Source organism: Aedes aegypti, chromosome 3 (genome assembly GCF_002204515.2).
Source record: "Aedes aegypti strain LVP_AGWG chromosome 3, AaegL5.0 Primary Assembly, whole genome shotgun sequence".
Lineage (NCBI taxonomy): Eukaryota > Metazoa > Arthropoda > Insecta > Diptera > Culicidae > Aedes > Aedes aegypti.
Genome location: NC_035109.1, coordinates 165,957,163 through 165,972,350, shown reverse-complemented (window position 1 = coordinate 165,972,350; position 15,188 = coordinate 165,957,163). Strand labels below are relative to the sequence as shown.

Below are 15,188 nucleotides of genomic sequence, written 5' to 3'. Positions count from 1 at the left end.
GTGACTGAAAAGGATGAGTATAGAGAAATCACTTGACTGCAGACCATGGAAGCTAAACGAATATCGCGAAAAATGTCGAATGTTTACAGCACTGATGGTCGCTATAAAGTATTCTGTTAGAGTTATAGTGTTTGAAGCAATTGTATTGCATGGGTTTAGTGTGCATTAATTATTTTTCAACATGGAATGCAACTCAAATTCAAATTTGAAAAAGTTTGAAATTTTAAATTTGTTACATTGGTTCAGAACATTTTCTATCATTTGATAAGCGCAAATGTTTGAGACAAGGTATGTGAAGAGCTTCACCAGATTGTAGGCATTTTAAAACCTTCAATCATAAAGCTATTTAACTCGATGCCCACATCACAAATTCAGATGGTATGTTTCCAAATTCACTCTCGTTAGGGGAAATGAGCAGATAAAAATTCACAATCAGGACGAAAACAGATTCTAAACAGTCCAAGCAAGTCAACTAATTTGAAAACCAATCATGAATTTCATTTATCAGTTGACTTGCTTGGTCTGTTTAGAATCTGTATACAAACTAACATAGAACATGAAATAACTATCTTCGCATTTGTTATAGGCCATTCTGTAGACTGTTCAGATTAAGTGATGATGTTTTTAAAACTTAATTTAAAAGTAAACGTCGAACTAGTTGTTTGTAAGTGCTTGTTCAAATCCCATAAATTTTTGAAGCTTGAATTTAAAGCATCAAATGTTCTCGATCCGCAAGAAAATAAGTCGAAGCGTGTTTAGACTGATTTTACGATTGTGTTACTCTTTCCCCAATGTCGGTTCCCTGAACGCTAGTTCACTAAATACCCCATTTCTCCGAAAAGTTATCGGTACCAAGAAAACCTTCATACATTTCATGGTGATAAACGAACTGATCATATGATGTTCAGGAAAAAGGCTTTCGATGAACTGGCGTGCGAGGAAATGACATTTGGAGAAAAGTAGCACAATCTGATTTTAGTTAGTGAAATATGATATTTGATGGAAATAAAAATTACACAACAAGACTATTAAAGTGGGCCAATGGTTGTTTCTTCTACAATTTTTCCTAATGCTGATTCGAGCCTTCACTAAAAACAAGCTTCCTAACTGTGTTTCAGGGGCTTATGGGGGGAGAGGGCTTTGAGATTTCTTACGTGCTATACACATTATTTTTAATTTTTAGTCAAAAAATGGAGGAGTGGGGGTCTAAAATCGCCAAAATTGTCTTACGTTATTAATGAACAGCCCCTTACGGTAAGTTTAATAATAAAATGATTCAGGAAATGCGTGAAACATAGATTCTGTTTACACAATTGATGAATGATAAAAAAATGGTTTGACGTTCATTGCTCTAGCAAGTGAAATCCAGAAGAAAGTATTCATAAGAACACGACTGTCATGGTAGAATTTGGTGGCTAGAAATGATAGCATCGCAGAAGGAGTTTTATACTTCCACCGCCAAATTTATGATAAAATAATAACTGAGCGCAAAATGGAATCCCCTTTACGATATCCACATAGGCATATCATAAAAGCTTCAGCATGTTGATAAGAATGCATATTTTGCGCAGGGTTACTCATGTGTGATTTTTTTCTCTTTTTTAGTCTACAGCAGCCTAGCTTGTGAGTCAGATGCCTCTTTCGCCGATTCGTTTAAGGAGCAAAGTGCGGAGCAGTGAAGTTAAATCGTTGATTAACAAGAACGGAACAGGTCTGCCATGTGTCGCAGCCGATTGTTGATTATCCTGGCCGGTTTATTGCTTCTGCTGACGGTCGTAAAGCGATGCGAAGCTATCGTCGGTGGAATAAGGTCGGCGCCACCCCCAGTTGATGATCCGGTAGTGTTTGTACGTTATGTGGGAAAATCCGCCCGGGTCGAAGGTACCAGAAGTCGACAGACAGGCTTATATTCCTTCCGAGGCATCCGTTATGCAGAGGCACCCATTGGGGAATACCGGTTTCAAAGGCCGACATTTAAAAGATTGAGTGGCGACGTGAATGCGATCAATAATGGTCCACCGTGTCCTCAGCCTGAGCCTAATAACCCTTACAAAGTAATTGGAAACGAAGACTGTCTATTGCTGAACGTTTTTACTCCCCAAATGCCTGATGAAACGACTGGTTTACCGGTTGTAGTGTGGATTCACGGTGGTGGATATCGTTATGGCTCGGCAGCGCAATATGGCGGGGAACCTTTAACTCAGAATGGAGTCATATTTGTTCCAATACAATACCGTTTAGGATCGTTTGGTATGATAGGCGATGGCAGCCGAGATTTCTCTGGAAATCTGGCTTTATTGGACATGGCGTCGGCAGTGCGCTGGGTCAAAGATTATATTTCATGGTTTGGAGGAGATCCCAATCAGATAAAAGTAATTGGTCAAGGTTCAGGAGCTACAGCTGCTATGGTTTTGACATCCGCAACAATGGCTCGTAGTTCAATCTCTGGAGTAGTGGCCATGTCGGGATCATCTTTGCAACCAAACACCTATGATCCTGCTCCAGTTACATCATTGAAAGAAATAGTAGCAAAGCATGATTGCTCGACCGGCAATGAAACAGAGATTGTCAAGTGCATGAGAGGAAAATCGGTGCAAGACATAATAAAAGTTGATAGTGAATTGCAAGTTAGTGGATTGAGTGATCAAAAAGCAGTAAAAGCGCTGACGGGTAATGTTGGCGTAAGTCCAGTTGTAGAGCCAAAAGATGACGGGCGTGGATTGCTAGGTGTAATGACGGAAAAACCTGAGGAAACCATAAATCGCGGAGATTTTCCCAAAGTGCCTCTGTTGATAGGCGTAACCAAAGACGAAACAGCAAACTTTATTGATGTCAAAGAAATTGAAAAAGCTTTCGCTTCCCCTTCTAACTTCTTGAAAAGCACAAGCAAAATTGTTGGGCTTGACAACTTTCTCAATACCAATAAGTCCGTTGCACTTTTGGATTCCTTGGGCACGATTCTAGATTTAACGCAGTATTTGGAAATCCCGAAGGCATGGAATGCAACGCAAATATTTGGTAAACTTGTGGAAGCAACAACTGACGCTGTTTTCAATCTTCCTGCCATAGTAACAGCCCAAGCTTGGAGTAAATCTTCGAAATCATTTTTCTATAGTTTTGAACACCGTTCCGATAACACCAAAGGAAGTGATTTTCTTAAAGGTTTACCATTGGTTGCAAAAACAAATAATGAGAAACAGAAAAATATCGTCGCCCATGGAGATGAATTGGGCATTCTTTTCGATACTCATGATGTGCATGGAAATCTCATCGAAAAAGCAGCAATTAAGTCCAAACGTGATATCAATGCGAGACAGGCATTTGCTACATTCATAGCTAAATTTGTCCACATGAACGCCAGCAATCCGAGAGATGACAGTTTGTTCAAACCTTTTTCCAGTAAGGGAACACCCTACATTAAAATTGGCGAACAAATTACTTCGGAGAATGATTTTAGGTTAGTATGCCCAGTGTTGAGATTGTAACTTGAATAATTTCCACGTTCCTTATTACAGATTTTGTCAACTTTCCATCTGGGGTGCTCAACTGGAGGCTTTAAAATCGATCTCCTGTCAATTTTTGGGCGATGGTCTCGGCAGCATAGGCAAAGTTGTTGGTCAGCTGACTGGAATACTCGGGGGTCAACGGCCACCCGTACCGAATAATGTTTTTGGGATATTTGGATAAATTCTGCTTTAATGAAATTTGTTTCAATATCATACGATAATTGGAAAAGGTGTATTTTTATCACTGTAATATACATAGAGAAAGATATTTCACATTAAATTATAAATATTCGTCTTCTAAAGTATCACATTTTGTTTTGTTTTTCATTAACCTGTTATGTTAAAAAGAGATTGTCCGTAAACCACGTAATATTTTTCTTTCGTACTATCCGACTCGTGGTCTTTTGCCCATACAAAAATTTGTAAATTTCTATGGACCGTGGTCATTGGCCAGACAAATAGTTTGAAACGCTGTCCATGCTTTCTAGATTTGTGTTCTTGAAAAATCGAACAAAGGCTTCACTTATATTCACCTTAAAAGATTGCGAAGAAAAAGTAAATACATTTCTTTTGAAGAATTTGAAAAGAATACGAAGCCGACATAAATTTGTCCGAATTGTAATGTACGTTGAAAAATAGTTTTTCAAATTTGAAAGTTATTACCTTTTCCCATCGGAAACGGAAGCAAAGAGAAACAGTTTTTGGCGATAACTGAGGTATAAATAACGACTAGTACGAAATATACAGTTTCTTCAATTGATATCGAGAGGCTGTGGCGAGCAAGCGAGCAATGTAGTGTGTTTCTATATCGCTACCATACTAGCCGCACTTGAGATATTCAGTTCTGCTTTCTTCCTTCGTTTATATTCAATTATTTTCCAACCTACTCTTCCAACGCCGATAAGCGTAGCGGCGTGCGAGATGCCATCTCGTCTGCTCTTCACTGCCAGCCGGATACTACCATTCACTCACTGCCGCCGGCCCTTGCTGATTGAGTCGCTTTGTCCGGGAAGCGCCCCAACCGGGGCACTTCCCAACATGGGCGTAGTCAAGACTTCTGACATTGCGCCCCCTGCTTTAAAAGTTCATTCACGAATTTAGATTATCATTACACATTGCATAATTCAGGTTTCAAGACCTCGATTAACCCATAGGCCTGAGTGAAAGCAAAAATACTAAAATCTTTACCGTTCAGCGAATACTTAACGGATTCAAATATTTTTGTCAGTATACTGGTACACATATGTATCTAGCGTTAGCGTTAGCGTTAGCGTAGTTACGGTATACTTCGTAGATTGGACACTAGTAACATTCATGTTTCTTTTTGATAATCTCATTCAGACTGCTTTCAAGAACAAGGATGGGGGGTATTCCTTGATCCAATCTTAAACAAGAATACCAAAAATGAATATTGCTATTCCCGGCCACGCCCATCTTTACCGTAACTTGGGATAGGGGGAGGAAATGTTGATGTAGCACTTAGTTAATGAGAGGCCACCGACTCAGGGACACCCTCATAAGTGCTACGGAGTTGGGATTGGGAAAGGTATTTGGTCAGGATTCGCCTGAAAAGCTGGCAATAGACACAGAGTATTTGATGTTTAATTGTTTTAAATTTAATCTTTTAAATGCCGGCAATCAAAAGAGAGAAACAATTCTTTATTTACAGGATGAACAATATTCTTTCCCGTGAAAAAAGGAATGATCGCGCGTTCGACAGTTGTGACATTCTGCTCGGTAAAAAGCAGAACCGATCCCTCCAGGGTCATCGGAAGCATGCAAAAAAAAATTGTATCTAAATCACAAGAAACGAGCAGCTGTCAAAAAAAAAAGTTACTACACATGGGACAAGCGACTGATTCATCATTGATTAGATTTCTCGCCCCCGTAGGAGCAAGCAAAACAATCGAATGACACTACTACGCACCTCGCGATACTTTTCCGTATCCGTACAATGCAAAAAAAAAAAAACGAACACGATTGATCACGATTCCAGCTCTTGCCCTCCCGTAGGAGCAAGCAACACAATCGAATGACTCTCAGCCGATTTGTTTTTCAACCGTCCGGCCGAAACACTGAATAAAAATGAATTCCGACCATGCAAATGCATACCGTAATAAAAAAAAAACGCGAAAAAACCGCCCGCGGAACGTTTGCCATGGTACAATGGAACAAACTCACCAAATTGCCTGCAACATCCGCAATCTTCTCGTCATCCTTATCCCAACGGCCGAAACTCATCTTTGATTACAGCATACTGGTACACATATGTATCTAGATTCTAAAAGTGGCCAGAGGTACTCGAAAATATTCATGAAGCCGGAGTTATTCCGGTGGATCACTGGGTCATGTCGGGTAAAAATGACGATTCTTTTAAATATGCCAAGTTATATTTATTTATTTCTATTGACAATCATTTTAATTTGCATAAAGAATTAAGATCTGACATTCAACATTATAAATGAATAGTTTTGAACCGTTTAGAATGTACCGGATGTGGCCAGTCAAACCTTATGCCGTGAAGAACCAACTCTAGATTTGTTGGATATTGAACCGTATCAATTTGCTGGAAGTAGAGATCAAGCACAAAATGCGTTCCCATAAGCTTGACACAGAATAAGATTTTTGGCAGAAGTCTGCTTTTAAGTTGGACTAGATTCCAAGAATTATATTTTTTTCCTCTACGCCGGAAGAAGGACAACTTCCCCCTGACAACGCCCCTGCTTCCCATGCGCATCAGCAATTTCAACAACCGAGTCAACCAACTTGGTTTCATCTCCGTGGTCGGAGCGTTCCGGGGCGATCATTGAGCGTAGTAAATAAAAGAAAAGCTCCAACCAAGGCTTACGGCTGACGATGGTATTAGATAACGAGATAACAGCAACCCAACCTGCTCTCTGCCAGGGTCTCTGCGGTAAGGGAATGAATAAAAGTGCCAGCCGGAATTATGCTGGATGAAGGATCCTTTCCTGAGACATCAGGAGCATGCTTGAAAATGAATACTACCGGATAAGAAAATGGAATCTGTTTATGTTTGCGCCCTCAGTGACTGTGGAGCATATCTTGAGGAAATAAGATTAAATTTGTGAACGAACTTTGCCGGAAAGCTAAATTCAGGACTAGCACTTATTGGCAGACATTCGGTATCGGTTTAGTTATAAGCTTAAAATTATTAATTTAAAAACATTTAAAAATTACACTGCGGAACACGTTTTTGTCTCAAGCATCAAAATATCGCTATTTACTTGGTTAAGGGTTGCTGAATCCACTGCCGTTTTCAAAAATATAATAGCACGTCTAGCTTTTGAGATATTAGCTGTTGAAAATGCAAAATTAGACTATATCGGCCAACTTGCATACAAGTTTAACAGCTTGTAAGGCAATTTATTTGCTTAATTTGTTGCAGAATTCAAACTTTATGTGTATAATAATACTTATTAGCAAACTTAATAGTACTATTGATGCTAAAAAGTTATTTTTGGTGTTTTAGAAAAGTATTGTTTTGCCATATAAGGGAAACCGAAAATTTTGTATAGAAACTGCAAACAAGTTGAAAAAAAAAACGGTTTAATCTAAATTTTATCGTTTAATTTCAACCAAATTATATCTGAAATGAAAGTTGAAGTCCTGTTTTTCATGTTTGCTGGATTAGGTTACAAAAAAGTTTGATAAGTCATAGTTTCAATTTCATGTAAACATCAATGAAACCAGTGTTTATACAACTTTAGTGACCTGTAGCTAACCATTGTGAAGTGCTGGAACATTTCTGAAAACGGCATCAGATTCAGTGATCCCAAATCTACTAGAGATACATAATTTGATTCTATAGACTCGCAAAAATGTCAATTGTTACGCTGTGTTAGCAATCGAAACAAAACATTAAATCTAAAAAGTTGTTTAATATTAAAATTACATAAGCAACTAATTTCAATCGAATATGCCCGAAAACAGTCAGATTGGGTATTATTGACCCCATTTTTTTTCTCAACATTTATCCAACTAGTTATATAAATATTACTGAAACTGAACTTATGTTTATAGCTTCGATTACGAATGTCATCAGACCCGGGATGAACATTGAATTTTTAAATGGCCACAATTGGTTGGGCTTACAATCCTTGGATGAGACACACGGCTTCTTTCCTAGGTACCGGTATCGGAAAAAGCGTGGACACGAGAGGCTCAAAATCAGTTTGAAACGGCCATCTCAACATCCTAATGAGCTAGAAGGTTTGTGTCTTCAGCAAAGCTGTTCAGCAGATTAAGGGATATCTAGCGGCCAAGAGTCTTATTGGGAAATTATCCACTAGGGGGTGCCAATATGTACAAACAAATTTTAAATCTTCTCTCAACATTCTTATCAGCTAGAAGGTTGGAGTCTTCGGCAAAGGTAAATATTTAGCAATTGAGAATTAATCCTCTTTTAGGTGCTAGTGGCAAATTTTATTCAATTGTCTGTATCCTAAGATTCTTATTAGTTTGAAAGTTTGTATCTTCGGCAAGCTGTTCACCAGTACAAGGGCTATCTGGCGGTGGAGAATTTGAATCCGCTAGTAACACATTTTCTTTAATTGTTTGTATCTTGAGATCTTTATCAATGGAATTCATTGGAATTCATTCGCTAGGTGGCGCTAATAAAAATTAATCTTAGATCTTCTCTACTAGTGTCTTCGGCAATGATATCCAGCAAATTGCAGGCTATCTGGAGGTGATTGGCGCCAACGTATGACTAGCCAGAAATTATTACCAATAAATTACTCAAACAGTTATGAAATGTGCCATAACCTAAAGCTGACTACCTAAAAACGCTGATCAGATTTTAAATGACTATTCAAATTAGCAACAATATGCAAAAATACTGTTGCACAAGATCTTTATCAGCTAGAAGGTTGGATTCAGATATTCAGCAGATTGAGGGCTATGTGAAGGTAAAAAATCTGATTGAGAATTTATTCGCGGCTAGTAGCAAATTTTTTTCAATAGTCTGAATCTCAAAACTTTTATCAGCTAGATGGATGGCGTCTTCGGCAAGCCGTTTAACAGCTTAAGGGCTATCTTGGGGTAGAAAATCTGATTTTAAACACATCCAATAGGTGGCGCTTGTAACAAAATTTCTAAGGGTCCGTGGGCCAATTATTGGGATGCTCTGAATTATAAGATATCTGAGAAGATAATATGGTAATTCGAGTGAACAACGAAAACGTTTAGGTCAACGTGCATCATCATCAACCACTGAATCGGCATCAGCTGCTCAAATACCATGCGCCTCCTTCGTAATCCTCCGTTCAAGAAGAGAATGGTGATCTCGTCTCAATTGACGATTAGAAGTATAAGCTGTGCATCATTGATAATAACACTATAAGATTTATCAGAACTCAAGATCTGAAAGACTTCCTGTAAGTGCTGGTGTTCCCCAAGGCAGCATTTTGGGACCAATTTTATACAATATTTTCACATCTGACTTACCTGAGTTACCTCAGGGATGTCAAAAATCTTTGTTTGCGGATGACACAGGCCTCTCCGCCAAAGGACGAAGTCTGCGTGTCATCTGTAGTCGATTGCAAAAAAGTTTGGATATTTTTTCTTCGTACTTGCAAAAATGGAAGATTTCTCCTAATGCTTCCAAAACTCAACTAATAATATTCCCACATAAACCAAAAGCTAAATAAAATTTTGAAAATGATTCTGAAGCTTCCTCCCTGGTATAGTACCAATGAGTTACATAGAATATCCAATGTTTAAACATTGGAACAAATGTCAATCAAAATAATTAATTATTTCAGGCAAAAATCGTTACAATCTTCTATAGAGACGATTAATGCGTTTTATATTTAGGTTAAGTTAGGATAAGTAGATTAAAAACGTGTTTTTTTTTCTCTTATAAGCAGGTGAAATCAACTCACCTCTAAATAATCTGAACTGCTACGGCAAATGAAATGTAATATGTTGTTAACAAAATGTCAATAAAATCTTAAATTTGTTTTACCAAATTAGGATGATAGTGTTGTCTAACACAGAACACCTAGATATAAGAAATGAATGTAATGTATGGAATGATACTTATAAAGAAATTAAAAAAAAAACTATAAGATTTAGGGCGGTTGCGCGCTTAGCTCTCATAGCAGGCGAGCTGTTTGCGGTAATAAATCATATAGAAAAGAACCCTCGCTCTACATTTGCAATTTTTATTGGAACATATTGTAGGGAGACTTACGGCTTCGGCACCATTCGACTATTATCGGCAACAGAATCTCAAACGCCAAATATACAGTATTTTTCTATCAATACACATCAGTGGAAACATTCTGATGATTCTTTGTTCTGTCCGCTTCCCCCTGGCGAGATTTCCGAGACTAAACAAACGATATCGCCGGAGATGTCATCAATTCAAGTGAGCACGCCACAAAATGCGACTGTTTTGGAGCTGCCGAAGAGATTCACCAGCAGTTGTTATGGGAAAGTTGCCGAAGAGATTGAGGCTGCCGACAATAGTCACACTGACAAGGGATGTTCGCAGCGTTCTAAAAACGTTTCCAAAAGCATTTTGACAAGTCTGTCGGTGTGAATCGATAGAGGATTGAGCAACGCATAAATGTAAATAGACAAACACGGAATTTGTCTACTGATGTCCGAGAAAATTATGAAAGAAGCACGGCATCGGCTTAAGCTGCCGAGAATACGTAAGTTCCCCTATTCTTGTGTTTCCTCTTTCTAGCGTTATATCCCAACTGGAAGAGAGCTTAAGGCACTTTTGAGCATTTCCACAGTTATTAACTGAGAGCTTCATCTGTGGGACCAATGGGATTCGAACCCACGACCTTAGGCATGTTTTTTTTTTTGAATAGCTGTGAGTTACCGTTATGGCTCAAAACTTTTTCCCCAAATTGAAACCTTCCATCCTAACACGCGACTTCTCAACATCAAGATGGTGATAACCCACATTTGGCACATTCCACGTGGTCAAAAATTAATGTAATTTTTCTTGCTCTCTATCTTGTCCTTGGTGCCGCTTGACGTGATTAACGAGATGGAAAATTTATGCACTACGCTCTTTGTCAGTTTCGGTGAAAGATGCCATTCAAGACCAAATAAATCAACCGTCAGATTGTACATCGCTTTGGCGTTGGCTGGCACTCGGTATGGCAACCGTCAATTGGCGGCCAAGTCATCTTGTTCCGAGAATCCGATGCTCTGGAGTTTGCTTGGAGCAAAAATTAATAAGCAATGTCAGGGTAAAATATTCTGCTTATTACGTTGTCAAGTATTCATCTGGGAAAATTGGAATGGAAGTAGAAACTTTATTAAACTTGTCTATAACAGTCTGAGGTCCCTCGCAACAACAACCTAGTCTAATCCTGCAGCAGTGTGGTTTGATTTTTTGGTTGGATGGAGAACGAAGGCGGAAAAGAAAGTTGAGGATGTCAACACGAGCGCACCCGCGAGAATTCAACAAGATGATAAGTTGTTGTTTGCTGCGTAGATGTGTTTTGATAGAAAACGCAGAACGAGCTACAATAAATAATAATGAATTATGGCCGGCAGGATGATGAAGTGTAGGATAATATTATTCGTGAATGGGAAAATAAAACTGCGACAAGCGATGGCGAGCTGTAGTCAGCATTGATATTGGAATTGTCGCACAGACAGATATGGTTTCTATAGGTTGTTGATAACTTTTTGAGCTTTTTAGCTGCACATTAGTAATTTATGTCATGTACATGATTAGTTCTTGACCTAGTTTAATGTCGATCAAATAATCAACTCCGATATGTATCCATACGTTATCAATGGTCACTTACCTGATTTCCGTCGTACGTCCAGGAACCGAACTTCATGAAGCATGTCTGCTGGTCAAATGGGAAATATCTGACATCGATTTCACACGATGACTTAAAAATGGCTGGCGGGGTCCAGATCACTTTTCCGGTGTAGTGCAGTATTGCCTTGGTCAAGGTTGTCACAACGTATTCTCCATCAGCGCTATATGAGAAAAAAATGAGTTACTATTCGACGGAACAGCTACATTACCTTCTACAGTATAGTATCCTATTAGACGCTTCCACCCACTTCTCTCTCCCCTCATTTTCTCAACTGTTTATAATAGAATGAAGCTAATTTTTCGATTGTGACTGTTTCTTGAAAAATCGTTATAAAAACAAAGCGTGTGGAATACGGGTCATGTTCTGAATTTGACATAAACGATACCTACAGAATTTTAACTAAACAGCTGACAAACAGCCGTTGACGTGAAGTGAGAAGTCTAATAGGAGACCTATCTGTATTTCAATTTCAAAGCAATAATAATAATAATCTAACGTCTTAGGCGCGTTTTTCTAATTAGACATTTGATTTATATTTTCACCATCAATATGAGAATGATACGTTCTGAACCACACTTAGCTTATGTTTTATGAAGTCTTAGTTTTAAAGGACAGGAGCCACACACTATTTTTATTTCATTGAACACCATCAAAACATTTCTAGATCAGTAAACTATATATTTTTCATGCTGTAAATACAACAATCTATTCAGAAAAATATAGTTTGCTGATCTTTAGAAGTTAAGAAGAAAAATAAAATTGACCTGTCTGGGACAGGTTTCACGGAAGTACCGGAAACATACTCAATGCCAAAGATGGTCCCATTGTCTAATTTAGTTTTTCATTAATGTCGTAAGCCTAAACTAATTAAACAAGTTGAATTTGAGGCAGATTTATATTAAGGATGGTACACAAATTATGTCACGCAAAATTTCAACTTTTTTGATCCCCTCCACCAGCCTTTTGTCACAATTTTTGGATAAATCCTCCGAAATTTTTGCCAGGCTTGTCAGGCTTGGCTTGACCCACTCCCCCCTCGGAGCGTGACATAATTTGTGCATGATCCCTTACTTAGTGCTAAAAGTTGATAAAAAAGGGAGTTGGGGTCATTTTTACCCAATCTGACCCAATGACCCAACGAAGGATTCCGTTAAAAAATAGTTCACAATGAAGTTTTCACAGTCGCATTGCATATTATTTTTCATCATAAAAATATACACTTATATCGCCTCCAATTTGTACATATTAGGCATTTTCACAACATCTTATACGTGAAACTTTGCGCATATAAGCATCGCATAACGCAAAAGATGATTTCGTTATACGTACTTTTTGGTTGTCTGTTAAAACTACTTAGAATAAAGTAAGCCGAATTTTTCTTTCTAAAATTTCTAGCTCAATTCAAACCAAATTATATAAATTTTATGGTAATTCGAATGCTATTGAAGCAAGGAACATTCACTCCAAATATCACAGAAATTGATTAAGATTTGAGGAAGTATTATCGGTTTGTTGTCCTTAGGCGTAAACATTGTAATATCCGGTTGAAATTTCAAAATGAAAATAAAGTATTATTAGATTTTAATGTAAGGACTCAGCCATGCTGTAAGGATGCTTTGAGCTGTATTAGTTATCGAATAATTGTTGAGAAAACAATTTTGACCCATAGTGGGGAAAAAGTTCGAATTAACGGAGCAAAAGTTTGAGCCCTACATGTACACTGATCTTTTTTGCAATTTCTCATCGTAATAGGCTGTTTTCCATCACTCCAAACTGTCATGAAACGGTCTACTTTTCTGCACTAAATTATGCATTGTGATTATAGTCATTACGCAATTTATTTTAGTAACGTAATGACTGCGTTACTAAAATAAATTGCGTAATGACTATTACGCAACGCATTTTCGTTACGCAATCACTATGAGTTGCGTAATGAATCATAACACAGCGTAACAACGATGACTTTTTTGCGTGTCTCATGGATCAATTTGTGTGTCTCTAGTAGATTTGGGGATGCTGTATCTGATGCAGTTCTCAGAAATATTCCAGCTTGTCACAATTTTAAGCTACAGGTCGCCAAAGTTGTATAAAACATTGTTTTAATGATGTTTACATGAAATTAAAAATATGATTTATTTTTTTTTGTAATCTTAATCTTTAACTTAACACTTATCGTAATTACGACTTGTACGTACTTGTACTTGTACTTGTACGTACGACTTGTGCTGTAAAAATCATCAGTCTAAAACTTTTTGCGTAAACTGCTGCACCCGATTCTGTTTTATGCACGGATTATTTTTACACAACCGTGCAAAAAAAGTTTTCATACATTTTTTTTCGCCAAAATCTTATTTTTGCATGAAACGTTACTATTTTTTGCACGATTTTTGAAATTTTCAACTGAAAACTTTTTTGTACGGTACGCATCCCCCGTGCAACAACAGAATCGGATGTATTTCAAGGTTTATTTTTGCGCGATTTTTACCTTTTTTGGTAAGCGTATAAAAATTCGCATTGCTTCAAAAAACCTGTGTCGTAAAATTTTTCCCATAATGAAACGTCGAACACTTTTTTACGTAATTTCTTAAAATATCGCGGTTTTTATTTAAATATGGAGGGATTTCAAATGCGTTTTTTAAATAACGCAGTTGAGTATAAAACTACGTAACGTAAAAACATTAGTATACTACTCATAGCAAACTAGTGAATTGCCTACATAGTACCTTTAAATTAAGCTACTTTTGCCTGATCGTGTGTAAAAAGCCGCAAAAAATCACATTTTACATAAAGCTGAAGATGCAAAAAAGCCAAATCTCAATTTTTTCAGAGTACAAATCTAAAGAACCAGACAATTGTTACACAGTGATCAGGTATCAGAAGGCCGGATCCAGAGGCACGTTCCCCGCCATTTGGGAGATTTGTGCCATCGCCATATTTGAGCCTATTTCATCATCTACCCGATGGGAGAGGAAAGGGAAGGTAAAGATGGGAGGAAATAGGAGTGGGGTCCCTTGAAAAGGGAAGATCGCATAAGCGAAATGAGAGCATGTAGCTCTATACCACAATGGGTTCGAACAGCGCCCTAAAAAGGGCACTGCAAAACGCATGAGCGTAAAGAGAGCCTATAGCTCATTACCACAGCGGGTTAAGAATAACAGAATGTCCTGAAAATTCAGGCTTCTGAATTCAGTTTCACTTGATAAGTGTTTACCAAGTAATTGGAGTCGCATTTGCGCAAAAAACTGGACAGTTGCATATCAGGTGATACGAAGTTCCATAATCGGAGTCACAACTATCACACACAAATGAGTCAACACGCTGAAAATTTGCCATGTGATAGTTGAGTCGTCAGTGGCCTGTCAACGCTCTGACCAAGAGACTGCAATTCTGCTTTGACAGATTTGTTAAATACTTCACCACCCTTGGAGATGGCTCAGTAATGTACAATTGTGTTTGACGACACGACTCCAAACTATTCCAATATTCCTTGTGCTGAGTTGCCGCCCAAGAGTTTATCTGAAGCTTCACCCAGCACTTCGAAATTGGAATAGCCGGCTCATGGCCAATGAAGTCATGCGATGCTCCATCGCGAGCTAGCTCATCAGCCAATTCATTTCCAGCGATGGAAGAATGACCAGGTACCCATACAAGGTTTACAGAGTTGACTGAATTCAGTTCCTCAATTTGAGTTCGACATGCGATAACAAGCTTCGACCTTGAGTTGGCCGAAGCAAGAGCAGCAGCCTGACCATCTGACATACTTTACAAACAGCCAGACGTCCACTTCTCCTGTGAAGGGAGTTGTGTAGAAAATTTACCTATAAGAAAAGTGACAAGCAATTATGAGATCACTCGAAGCAAG

At 38.2% G+C, this 15,188-nt stretch overlaps 2 protein-coding genes across 2 annotated transcripts in view; one reads left to right on the top strand and one right to left on the bottom strand.

The window, feature by feature from the left end:
* The window catches only part of LOC5563970 (acetylcholine receptor subunit alpha-like 2), a 93,639-nt gene that overhangs the window by 37,700 nt on the left and 40,751 nt on the right, over positions 1–15,188 (bottom strand). The window contains exon 4 of the mRNA XM_001648229.2: positions 11,306–11,486. Coding sequence (XP_001648279.1) covers positions 11,306–11,486 — 181 coding nt within the window. The remainder of the gene's footprint in view (positions 1–11,305; positions 11,487–15,188) is intronic.
* Positions 1,600–3,811, top strand: LOC5563952 (carboxylesterase 1F). The gene is made up of 2 exons (XM_001648230.3): positions 1,600–3,457; positions 3,516–3,811. The coding sequence occupies exons 1-2, from the start codon at positions 1,719–1,721 to the stop codon at positions 3,685–3,687; spliced, it is 1,911 nt and encodes a 636-aa protein (XP_001648280.1). The 5' UTR covers positions 1,600–1,718; the 3' UTR covers positions 3,688–3,811.